The following is a 13,295-nucleotide window of genomic DNA, read 5'->3' on the forward strand; positions in this document are numbered from 1 at the left end:
TTGTTTAAAATAAAGATAACTTGAAAACCAAGTTAAATTAACTCCCTTTAATTAAACATTTTATTGAAAATTTACTCTTCTTACTCAATTTATAGATTTTTTTTAATGAATTTATAATGAAGTGTTTTTCTAACGAAAATTTAAAAGATTTACCAATTTTAGTTACAGTGTTTGAAATTTTTTAGAAGATGTAATACAAACAAATAAACTAAGCAAGACAATAAAATGCTGGCACTGTATGTCAGTTTAAATTTTCTGTCTGTCTAAAATGTTATTACCCTGGTACATTAGATTGCTATTGTTTAAGAAAACCTTAAATTAAACTTAAGCCTCTTTTGAAGAGGATGTATATATTTGAAAATCTAGGTATTTTTTTTAGAAAACTTTATTTGTATTTGCAGGAACTGAGAACAGAAAAGATGGAACATTTCTTTGAGAGTGTGTCATCTCTAATGTCCAACTTACTCAGGAGTTGTGTGGAGAAGTCAATCTATGATCTAGTAGACCTGGTGGAAGAATATTTCACAGGAAATAGCTATGAGGGAGCCTACAATATAATGAAAGATCTTGGACTGCCCTTAAAACCACATGTTGTTCATTTCTTTATGGTAGGTTCAAGTGAAGGTTATTTCTGTATTTTGATCAAATTGTTAATAGAAGATAAACTGGATTATATATACAAACTGATAAGCTATAAAGTCAAGTTTTCATCAAATTTGTGCTCCTCACCCTAGCTTTATTAAAAAAGAAATTGTGAAGTAAATAAAATGGGTTAGTTCCATTTCAGAATGATCACTTATGATAGTCCATTAAATGTTTTGTGTGCTCTTTTGCTCAAACATACCGGGTATTTCATTTCAGTTTAAAAGTGAAAATCGGTATTAAGTTTGTCTCTTCAATTATGTCTGCTTGTTTCAAATTATAACAGTGTTTGATTATTATTTTTAACCGGATTTTTGTGTCAAAAATGTCGGTTATTGATTTGGGGATGTACGGCGGGCGGGTGGGCGGGCGGGCGGCAACCAAATGTCGTGTCCGTGCATTTACTCATGAACCAGTCAACCAAACCTTTTAAAATTTTAATATGTTGTTACTGACAACAAAATGGAGGCCAAGTTCAATAATGACGATTTTGACTTTTACCGTTCAGGAGTTACGGTTCTTGAAAGTTTAAAAAATGTTGTGTCCGTGCATTTACTCATGAACCGTTCAACCAAACCTTTTAAAATTTTAATATGTTGTTACTGACAACAAAATGGAGGTCAAGTTCAATAATGATGATTTTGACTTTTACCGTTCAGGAGTTACGGTTCTTGAAAGTTTTAGATATTTTCAAAATCCTAGGTAGGTGGACTTAGTAATTTTTTCTTACTTTATGCATTAAGGGCACACAGTTTGTCCTGCTAGAGGGTCATTTTCTATCTAGTTTATATGTTGTTATTGTTGACAACATGGAAGTCAAGTTTGATATTGATAATCATAAATTTTACCTATTAGGAGTTTTGGTCCTTGTAATATTGATAAATGCCAGAACACAAATAAATGTTAAAGAATCCGGTTTACTGTCATTTTGACAGCTCTTGTTTATAGTTGTGTTTCTTAAAAGAAATTTAATGGTAGACCATTTATGCTTCCAAAATTAGTGGCAAAAATACTTGCTTTCTGGTTTAAATAACTTTATTTTGGTTTTTGTCGAGCCTGCAACTTTTGTTGCAGAAAGCTCGACATAGGGATAGTGATCCGGCGGCGGCTACGGCGGCGGCAGCTACGGCGGCGGCGTCGGCGGTGTTAGCTCACTTCTTAAAAGCGATATATTTTAGAAGGTGGAAGACCTGGATGCTTCATATTTTGTATATAGATGCCTCACGTTACGAAGTTTCCGTCAGTCACAGGTCCATTGTCCTTGACCTCATTTTCATGGTTCAGTGACCACTTGAAAAAAAAGTTCAGATTTTTTGTAATGTTAAATTCTCTCTTACTGTAAGTAATAGGATAACTATATTTAGTATGTGCGTACCTTGCAAGGTCCTCATGCCCGTCAGACAGTTTTCACTTGACCTCGACCTTATTTCATGGATCAGTGAACAAGGTTAAGTTTTGGTGGTCAAGTCCATATCTCAGATACTATAAGCAATAGGTCTAGTATATTCGGTGTATGGAAGGACTGTAAGGTGTACATGTCCAACTGGCAGGTGTCATCTGACCTTGACCTCATTTTCATGGTTCAGTGGTTATAGTTAAGTTTTTGTGTTTTGGTCTGTTTTTCTCATACTTTATGCAATAGGTTTACTATATTTGTTGTATGGAATGATTGTAAGGTGTACATGTCTAGGGAGCGGATTTCATCTGACCTTGGCCTCATTTTCATGGTTCATTGGTTATAGTTAAGTTTTTGTGTTTTGGTCTGTTTTTCTCATACTTTATGCAATAGGTTTACTATATTTGTTGTATGGAATGATTGTAAGGTGTACATGTCTAGCGGGCAGATGTCATCTGACCTTGACCTCATTTTCATGGTTCAGTGGTCAAAGTTAAGTTTTTGAGTTTTGGTCTTTTTATCTAATACTATATGTCATAGGTCAACTATATTTGGTGTAGGGAAATATTTTATGATCTATATGTCAGTCGTGCAGGTTTTATTTGACCTTGACCTGGTTTTCACGGTTCATTGCTCAGTGTTAAGTTTTTGTGTTTTGGTCTATTTTCTTAAACTATAAGCAATAGGTCAACTATATTTGTTGTATGGAAGCATTGTTAGCTGTACATGTCTGCCTGGCATATGGTTCAACTGACCTTGACCTCATTTTCATGGTTCATGTTAAGTTTATGTGACAGTCGTAATAAAGCTTTGTATTTAGGATTATCAACATAATATCAATGATTAGTAAAGAAGGCGAGACATTTCAGTGTGTGCACTCTTGTTGATATCTTTATGTCCTTAACTATATTTGCTTTTCTGTTTAAAATGGTTAAACATTAAATTTGGATAAAATGTTTCTGAAGGCTTTTTTCATTGATTTTGTAATCACTATAAAATATCTTACTTACTCCATAAATGAAAAATATAATTTAATTTGTTTATATTAGGAGTTTGATGTAGTTAAGGTAAGCTTGGTAAGTTGTAACCAGGGGAAAAGATTTTTGTGTGAATAAAAGAAAATAAGGAGTCTATTCTATCAGTGTTAATTTAATACAAAAGATACGGAAGTGGATTGTATTTATCACTTATCTTTGTGGACACTCACCAACTGGGAGATGGGAATTGATGTAATGTTTATTTGTTTGTTGTAACAGGATAGGCTTGGTAAAAGTCACATTTTGAATCCTGATTGCATTTTTGGAATTTATCGCACCTATGGTAATTTTTTACATTGTTTTAGGTTTAGCGCAGTCACATGGTGACCCCTTTGGATCTATACTGAGTCAGTACCGGTAAATTGCATATGTGTCTCATGATACTTTTTTTAAGCCAATAATTAGGAAATAACTATATTGTACTTCAAGTTCCGACGTTATCAATTGGTGATTTGATGGTGACAAATAAGTTTACTGGTGACACGTTAGCGGAGCCAGTAAATGGGTATGGGTATTTGTGACCATCAAATCACCAATTTGATGTCGTCAGAGCTTAAAATACAATATTGTTATCTCCATACTATAAACTGTCAGAAAATAATGTTAAATCATACATTTAAAATCTGCCATACGTTGCCTGCGCTTTTGACATACATTTTCATAGCATAGATTGTGAATTGATGCCAAGAAAATTGGTTACATTATCCCATTAAAATGAATGTTACAAGCCACGTTGCATTAGAATATACTATCAATACTATACCATCAATGCTATACTAAAACATTTGAATACCATCTACAGGTAATCTGACTTTATCTTTGACATTATACACTGTATTTACAGATAGAAGATACAGTTAAAGTGGGATTACAGTTTCTGCCGTCCTTCCCAGATATTTATGACTTTTTCTGTTTAATAATTGACACTATGGTTATAAGTGTATCTAAGTTACCGTGTATAGACAGTTTATTGTTCCAAACTCCTGAGAACCTGGAGGAAAGTTATATTAGAACTGTCAGGGTTGACGAGGAATTAGTCAATATTGCAAAAGAAAGGATACAAAAAATGATAACAGCAAATAGCTTTGGCCCAGAAAAGTAAGTAAAATGTAAAAGAACCATTTGAAAAATAACATTGTTGCACCATCTTTTATTAAATCCATAAAATAATGCTCTCACTTTATTTAATGTTTAAAATCAAAGGACCCTGATTGTTGATGCTTCCCATTGGTTGTTGGTTCAACCATGACAAATAAAATAAAAACCTGAAAAATTACCATAAAAGGAACATTGTAGGACACTACACGAGAAAGAAGAACTCTTAATGAACCAAAAAAAAAAGAAATTTACAGAAACAGTACAAAAAACAAGACAATCTTTCAAATATTGATAAGAAACACTAAATATCAGCAGATTTTCAACCAATCAAAACTAAAAGCATTACATGTTCAATTTAGACATTCTTGAAGCAATAGTTTTTTTTACAGGTATTCAAACAAACAACCCCTTAAACTTGACAACTTCAAGTGAACCACAAAACTCAGTAAAGATAAAAACAATATTGAATATAAGACTGTTATTTGGCATTTCTCACTGACACATTATTTCACATTTCAACCTTTCTATTCAACTTTGCAGCAATTTGATTTCCATATTTTCAAATTTACTTGAAGTATTTAAAGATGGAAAGATCTAAATTTTACATATTCACATTGTTTTTCTGCTTGCAAAAGTTACAATATAAATCATTCGTGAAAATTAGGGGGTTTACAGAATTCAAAACTTAATACATAATATGGTAGATGAATTATTTGATCTTTCTCAATTCTTGTCTGAATATGGCATGTACAAATGTAAATCTTTATTTTTAGATACAAGGAAACATACAAACCGTACCTGCATTTAGTGTCAGATGATTCTAAAACCAAAGTACAGAGGTTCATTCAAAGAGACAAGTCGTTGAGAGAATACGTGTCAGAGATAGAAAAACTGAAGAAATTAAAGTCACAAGTCTCGTCACTTCCTGTTTTGATACCTATGCATTTATTTCTGTTGGATTGTACAAAGATTAACAAGGTTAACACATTTCTCTGAATTTCTGTACGATTTTAATAATATCTCTAATACCATATGATACAAAAACACATTTATAATAATATTAGAAATCAAAATATTTTAAAACAAGTTTTTTGATTTACAGTGGTTGATAGATCGAGTGAATTTCCTAACAGACGTCTTAGTAACCAACATCAAGGAAACAAGTCGAACATTTAACACAGGAATCTGTGAGCAGTACAACACAATCCTGACCAAGGTTTCTGTACATCCTGAAAACACAGAGGAACTAGTCAGACTGAAAAACTATGTAGAAAATCTTAAATGTGGGGAACTTTTACAATTAAAGGTGAGACAGCAATCTTAAAACACATAAGACTAATCCTGATTTATGGGAGTTTTTCCCCAATGTGAGGTGTTGACCTGAATTTTGAAATTCTTTGTTTTATGAACTGAACACCCCCCAAACAGGGATCTGAACTAAAAGTGTATTTAAGCACATGCATAAGTATTCAAACAATATAGTAGTAGTTTAAAAGCATTTATGGCAATAAAAGAGAAGCTCAAGTTTCTCTTGCACTTAAATCCCCTATGTAGATTTTGAAAAGTATGCAGCACAGGACTATAAAAATATTTTCAGTATATAATCTTAACAACTAAGGAAAAATGATTGTGTGTAATCAGTCAAAACATAAAAGTGTAAATTTTAGAATGATTTGTCTTCTATTTGTAGGATAAACAAGAAGTAGCTGTTGGCAATGTCATGTTCCTCTTAGATTATGCAGAATTAGCCAAAGAGGACATTGGACACAATACAAACACTTTCAGTTGGGCTGACAGAATAGCTCCAATTATTATCAATAGGTAAGTCTTATTTAGTAGCAGTTACAATCTATAAAAAGAAATTATGGTCTTGTACACATAAACTGTCATAGATACCTGCCATTTTTCATTGTATTAAAAATGAAAGCATTGGTTAATTAACCTGTATATTTAGTGATGCCAATAAAATTACTGATTATTGAACCTGGCTTAGTCTCAAAGCTTTACACAGAACTGGGAGTACAAAATTTGTGCTCCAAAAACTAAATCCAGTAATTTGATTGGTTGATTTCTAAATCTTAGTAAGATAATTGTACTTTTAAACATTTATGTGACCAGAAGGCCCTATTTCTATTCACAACACTTGACCTGACATTTTGTGACAGAAATATGAATTTAGATTTATGATAAAATACATTTGTTTCCTTGTAAGTAGACTTGATAACAAAAATCTGTTGCATTAATTTGACTGATAAAATGTTTGAATATCATATTTCCAGTGACAATGAACTGCAAAAGACATGTGACATTTACAAGAAACGACTAGAAGACAGAAAGAAGGCATTTAAAGAATCATTGAACTCAACAGCAGCTAAGGTCAAGGGATTCACAGTCAAACATAAGATGAGTGAGGATGAGAAATACCTTGGTGAAATACAGCAAATCGGCAGAGATATTGAGGAATTCACAGAGGAGGTTTGTTGGCCTTTTATAGCTTACTGTTCATTGTGATCCAAGGCTCTGTGTTGAATGCCATACTTTGACCTATAATTGTAAGCTTTTTAAACATTGTGACATGGATGAAGAGTTGTCTCATTGGCACTCATACCACATCTTCTTATTTATATAGACAATTACATCGTATAACATTTCAATATTTTAAAACTTGCTTTTTTTATAATTAGGAAATTATATAGAAAATAAGATTCTTACTACCTCAAGCAAAGTTGATTGATTGATTGTTGGTTGCTAAACGTCCAGTGGCAAATATGTCATGCATGTTCAGGACCAGAACAAGTTCACAATAAATACAATAGGTAGGTCTTGTAATAGATGCCATCCGGGATGATGGTCTGGGAAAGTTGGACAAGCAAAGTTGACCATTGGTTTCTGTCATAAAGCTTGTAATGAATTCAGGTATTTATACTTATGGCTTTTTTGAGGTTTGAGTGTTCCTGCTGAAAGTAAATCCACAAAAGAGATTCAGATGCACCTAATTTTTAAAGCAATATTTTAATTGAATTTGAATTTAATCTTTTGAAACAGCCAGTATTTGGTCATATTTACTTTATAACCAATGAAATTTATAAATGATTTCTTGCTACACAGAAAGCCAAGATAAACAGAGAGGAGTTGTTACTTGAGTTTGATGCCATTACACCTTATAATGAGATCCAGGAAATAGCTGCAGCCAAAGAACCATATGAGAAGTTATGGTCCACGGCTGTCAAATTCAGAGCACAACACAAGACTTGGATGAAATCACCTGTTATCAAAGTCAATTCTGAGGAGGTCGAAGAGGAGGTATGTTATCTATGCTCCATGAATTACAGAGGAAAATTTATGTATACTGAAGACTATACATATATAACAGTCAGTGAAACCAACACCGTTTATCAAACTGACCCAAAAAGTTTTGACACATTATCCATAAAAGAATTTTATTTCTGTTTAGTATATAATCATAACTAGCATAGAATTGTTGTATGAGATATAAACAGTTTTATACATAAGGATGTTTTCAGATTTGTTGACATCTGATGGGTATATTTTGATTGGTACTGTTCTACAATTTATCAGTGCTATGTAAATTTATCATATTAAAGTGTATAGTAATATTGATAGACTTAAATATGATATATGTTTGTTATATGTTTTATTCAATATTATGTTTTGGTTACTTATTTTTAAGGCTTTAGATTTTATCAAAAATATAACTTGACTACAGACTTGTTTGCAAAATTTGTTACAACCACTAAATCTAGATTATACACACCCACAAATCTCCTGAATGCATGAAAAATGAAACCAAGGGGGGAAAAGAAACTACAGTATAAAGATATAGTCATGTGATTTTCTTCTTTTTAACCTGTATTATTAATATAAATTTAATTTGTTCTAGGTACAAAACTTATGGAAGACTTCATACAAGTTAACCAAACTGTTCAACACAGCATCTACTAAAGGAGCATTCCAAGCATCACGTAGCATTAAAAGTTCTCTAGAGCACTTCAGGATTAACATGCCTAAGATCAATGCTATCTGTAATCCTGGGATCAAACAGAGACATTGGGATATGATGAATGAAAAGGTATTTTAATAACTGTGGAATGGAAGTTGACCAATTTCAAGTTCTTTTTTATAAATGAGTAACTTTGTTTGACCTTGAAGGTCAGTCATGTTTGACCTTGAAGGTCAATCAGTGAAACTAACATCATTCAACAATTAACTTTTACTGTGATATAATACTATCAGCATTGTGACAACAGAAATGTACAGGAAAATACACTCATGTTAAAGTTGATAATTGATCTTGACCTCATGGTTCATTGATCAGCATGAAGTTTTTGTGAACTTTTTTCAGTTTCTAGTAAATATAAAAAAAGGTCAACTTCATAACTATTGTAAAACAGTTATTTTGTCTACCACATTAAAAACTGACAGTCAATTTAAGATATTTTCAGTTTATTCTTTTTGAAATATAAATTGGAAATTCTTTATGAAATACTTAAAATTTGTTTTGTTTTGATTTGATGTTATGAAACTTTATTTGCTATTATTATGATGCATTTTTGTTTAGGTTGGGTTTAATATGACACCTACAGAAGAAACTACATTAGAAGAAGAACTGGCATTAGGTCTAGACAAATATGTAGAACAGTTACAGGCTATCAGTGCTCAGGCCAGCAAGGAATATGCATTGGAAAAGGTAAAATATTGGTTATTTATGACAAGAATATTTTTAATAATCCATGGAATACATTAAATGAATGATGTAAATGCTGAGGCAATGAAAACTTTTTCCAGAGAATGTAAAATTTAAGCTTCATATCAGGTTGAAATTTTCCATTGAAAATGAAAAATGGGATACAAGAAAGATAAGAAAAATGTGTAAACACAGTCTAGTGTAAATTAAGGAATTTTTTGTGTACATTTATCATATCGATTGTTGTAAATAGTGGAATATTTTGAGATTTTTAATCTAATAATCTCAGAAAATGCTACAAACAGGCATAAAAGTTTCAAAACACAATTTTATTTTTGTAAACCAACCCCTCACCGTTTTCAAAATAATTAAAAAATCAAAAATATTATCAGTGTAATATTTTAGTTTCCCATCAGAATGCATAATATGGTATTCTATCCTGTAAAAAAACTGATGAGTATCACGCACAGCTTTCATTGAAATATAATCTATAAATTATTGTAATATATTTTAGGCCTTACAAAAGATGAAAGACGACTGGGAGTCTATGTTGTTTGCCTTTGTTCCATACAAGGATACAGGGATAAACATCATGTCAGCACCAGATGAAATCCAAGTTCTTCTGGATGACCATATTGTCAAGACAACCACCATGAAAGGGTCACCATTCATTGCTCCATTTGAAACAGAAATTAATGAATGGGATTTGAAACTGGTATGTAATGAGTTTCATGTACTACACGATTTTTTGGTTTCAAGTCAAAGATAGACCATGCTAGAATCTCATTGATAGTTAAGTTATATTGTTGTGTAAGTAAGTGTATAAGTCACAGAATTAAATTGGAACCAAGGCTTATAGTTTTGAAAAAATGTATAGAATGTTGGATACAACTGAAACAACAATTCTGAAGCTCTTTTTTGTCTTATAATTCAAATTAAACATAATTAATACCGGAAATGTACATGAGACAATTATCCCTTACCGGAGTTTTAATTGTTAAATTTTCTGTTGTATTTTTAGCATAGAATAAAGGATATATTGGACTCCTGGTTAAAGGTACAAGCTGCCTGGTTGTATCTGGAACCTATATTTGGATCACAGGACATCAGAAATCAAATACCTGTAGAAGGGAAAATGTTTGAAGAAGTTGATGAACACTGGTATGTGAAAAAAAGAAGCTTAGAATGATTTTAAATGTAGTACTGTGGATTCATTTTTATTCGTGATATACCAATTTTCGTGGGTTTCGTGGGTCACAGCGAACCACGAATTTAAGAATTCAACGAAGAATAATCCCGAGAAATGTGAATGGAGTTGGATGTTTATTTCCGGTTATGTTATGCAGTTCTAGTATAGTGTTGACTAGCGATAAACATTGTAACATAACACCTGATTTTTATTGAAAGAAGATACAAATATTTTGATTAAATCTATAATAAATATATCAATATCAGTGATAATTTACTTTTTAAAATTGATTAAAACTGTTCATGGAAAATAACTGCAAGTTGTTAATTACCGTGTCATAGTTTGGTTTACCTGTGATTAAAAATCAATAGGATTAAGTATGGGGATATTGCCCGTAGGTAATATTGTTTATGACAGGAACATTTATTTTCACACCTTATACTTATATCACTGTTTATTATATCGTGATTAGGGAAATTAGCTTTCAATCATAAAGTTTTGAATGCCTTATAGAATTCAGACAAGAATTTATAAATTGTAAAACAAACAAATAATTAGTTGTCTCTGCCCATTATTGTAATCGAAGTTATCAATGAACACTTTAACCTAGAAGGACCAATTAAGCGAGGATTTTGACAATCAAAACTTTTTCAATGAATTCCTTCTTTTTTGTTTGTTTTTTTTTTTTTATTATTGATCGAACCAAGGATGTTATATGATCTCCTAAATCAAAAAGAAATCCACGAATTACGTATCTAATTTTTTTTTGTTGTAATCAGCGATCCACGAATTTACGTATACCACGAAACGTCTTTTTTTCTCTATCCACGAAAATTGATACCCACGAAAATAAATGAATCCACAGTATTGCTAAAAAATAATACTGTTCTTTTTCCATATGAAAGAAGTTACCACCAAGTCAAAAATAATGAACAATCAATTGTGTATGGAAGTAAACAAATGCAGAAATTACTAGTTTAGAAAAATAAAGATTACACCACATAAAGTCAAAGAGTATAGACATTAAAACATGTAAGGTCTGAAATGCAGACCCTTCTCATTGATCATAAGTTTCAAAGCAAAGGGTAAAAAGTTCCAGTTTTCATTTCAAGCATGTAAATATTTCTACAGTAGATATGCATTAGTAAATTTGCTTTAAATAAAGACAGCATATGACATTAAAATTTTAACATCTTACATTAAAATTGGATAATTATTCTGGAATGGGGATAACAGTATAAAATTGACAATTTATTTTTATTTGAAACATCATTTGGTGAAATATGGAAACTTATTCAATTACAGGAGAACAATAATGGAGAATGCTGTAAAGGACTGCAGAGCTTTGGTGGTCACTTCTCAAGATGAGATGTTAGAAAAATTACAAAGATCAGAGGTAATAATGATAACATGGACAGCCTGCTAACATTTGATACTACTTTTCTCCTTTATTTACTTGAGTCTTTAATTTCACTGGGTCCAACAAGTAATACATGTATATAAGAAAGTCCAAGTACTAGCTGTTATTGTTGGAAAGTAACTAAGTTCTGGAAAGGATGCATGGATGTTTATGCAATAATTGCTAAAACTTTGCATTCTGTTTTGTCTTTCTTTGAAATATCATGGTTATGAATGTTTTGTCTTTTTTTCTAGTCTATGTTAGATGATATTCAAAAGGGATTGAATGATTATTTGGAAAAGAAAAGGCTGTTTTTCCCAAGGTAAGTAATAAGTTTAAGGGTTCTCTCTTTCTTTAAATGGGCACTAGCTGCCAAGTTCATGTTCACCGATTTGACTCAAATTCTTATATTTTATTTATAACAATGTAAAACATTTTTTCAAACTATCAAAAATATCAAAAAAACAATTTACAGGACATGGTCTCAATAAGATGTTGCTTCGTTTCGTTTAAAATTTAGCCAAGACGCCATCTAAGCAGCTATCGAGTTGACCTCTGACCATATAAGCGATGTAAACATACACACAGATATAAATAGATTAAGCAACTCGTGCAATTGGATTTTTATAGGTCTGTGAAATTTTGTATTATAGATTAAGAATTTGTGTTTATCGTCGTTTTTACCTTTATAAGAAAGATTTTGTGTGGATCGAATCAGTTAATCAAATAATTTACCTTTGTTTCACTTTCAATGATGACATTCTTTTCCTTTAAATACCCGTACACGGACAATGCATGCGTTATTCTATCTTCTACAGGGTTAAATTGGAGTTCACATGAATATGGATTTAATAAGATCGAATTATTCACTTGCAAGTGAATAATTCGACCTCATTAAATCCATATTCATGTTAACTCCAATTTATCAATGTTTATTAGATTAATTTGACAAAATTGAACCTTTTTAGCTGATAATAGTAAATTATTATTTCACTTTTTTACTTTTGTTAATGATTGAACAAAAAAAAAATCAAACTTTTGATTTTTTATATATCTCGTAGCTAGTGCCTTTTTAAAACATAAGTAACATATCATTTATATATAAAAAAAAAAGCATAAATTAATGCCAAAATGATATTATCTTTTAGTGTTGTGATAAACCTGTCTTATGTAGAGATCTTTCAAATGATATATGCAATATACTCAATTGATTCCTTATCAATGAGTCAGAAACCAAACAATATGACCAATCCGAAAAACAAAATGTAGATTGTCAGTAATTCTTAGAAATGTTTTCCTCATTGCTTAAAAATTGTAACATATTTTTTACTGAGAATAGGTTTTTCTTCTTGTCTAATGATGAACTGCTTGAGATACTGTCAGAGACCAAAGATCCTCTCCGTGTACAACCACATCTAAAGAAATGTTTTGAAGGAATTTACCAGCTGTCCTTCACTGAAGCCAAGGTCATCATTGCTATGGAGTCTGCTGAGAAAGAGAAAGTTGAATTCTGTAAGGTTATAATACCAGCTGATGCTAATGGTTTAGTGGAAAGATGGTTATCACAGGTCAGTATATATAATAGTTCCATGCAGAGAGGAGATTTGAACGTGGTTGACTCTGCTTTTTTCCATCTCAAAAGATGTGTAAATATATGAGAAAATTGAATCCCAAGGATTTCATACAAATTTACTTTTGATGTCCATGTATACAGTAAGAAGCATTTTGTGGTATCCTTTCCATTGGCCCCCATCTTTGTACATGCATGATGTGTCCTTGTCCTGATAATCCCGCTAGTTAACTCCTATTTATATTTTTGTGGAGCAACT

At 31.5% G+C, this 13,295-nt stretch overlaps 1 protein-coding gene across 3 annotated transcripts in view; it reads left to right on the forward strand.

Moving 5' to 3' along the window:
- Positions 1-13,295, forward strand: part of LOC143067222 (dynein axonemal heavy chain 3-like) — a 133,847-nt gene that overhangs the window by 39,840 nt on the left and 80,712 nt on the right. For all 3 annotated transcript variants that reach the window (XM_076240331.1, XM_076240337.1, XM_076240342.1), the window contains exons 12-26: positions 402-608; positions 3,088-3,105; positions 3,920-4,173; positions 4,947-5,151; positions 5,276-5,479; positions 5,864-5,994; positions 6,453-6,648; positions 7,282-7,476; positions 8,075-8,263; positions 8,753-8,881; positions 9,393-9,593; positions 9,900-10,039; positions 11,373-11,463; positions 11,721-11,788; positions 12,806-13,034. In XM_076240331.1, the coding sequence (XP_076096446.1) occupies positions 402-608; positions 3,088-3,105; positions 3,920-4,173; positions 4,947-5,151; positions 5,276-5,479; positions 5,864-5,994; positions 6,453-6,648; positions 7,282-7,476; positions 8,075-8,263; positions 8,753-8,881; positions 9,393-9,593; positions 9,900-10,039; positions 11,373-11,463; positions 11,721-11,788; positions 12,806-13,034 (2,457 nt within the window). The remainder of the gene's footprint in view (positions 1-401; positions 609-3,087; positions 3,106-3,919; positions 4,174-4,946; positions 5,152-5,275; positions 5,480-5,863; positions 5,995-6,452; positions 6,649-7,281; positions 7,477-8,074; positions 8,264-8,752; positions 8,882-9,392; positions 9,594-9,899; positions 10,040-11,372; positions 11,464-11,720; positions 11,789-12,805; positions 13,035-13,295) is intronic.

The sequence above is a fragment of the Mytilus galloprovincialis genome, chromosome 1 (assembly GCF_965363235.1).
Source record: "Mytilus galloprovincialis chromosome 1, xbMytGall1.hap1.1, whole genome shotgun sequence".
In the NCBI taxonomy this organism is placed as follows: domain Eukaryota; kingdom Metazoa; phylum Mollusca; class Bivalvia; order Mytilida; family Mytilidae; genus Mytilus; species Mytilus galloprovincialis.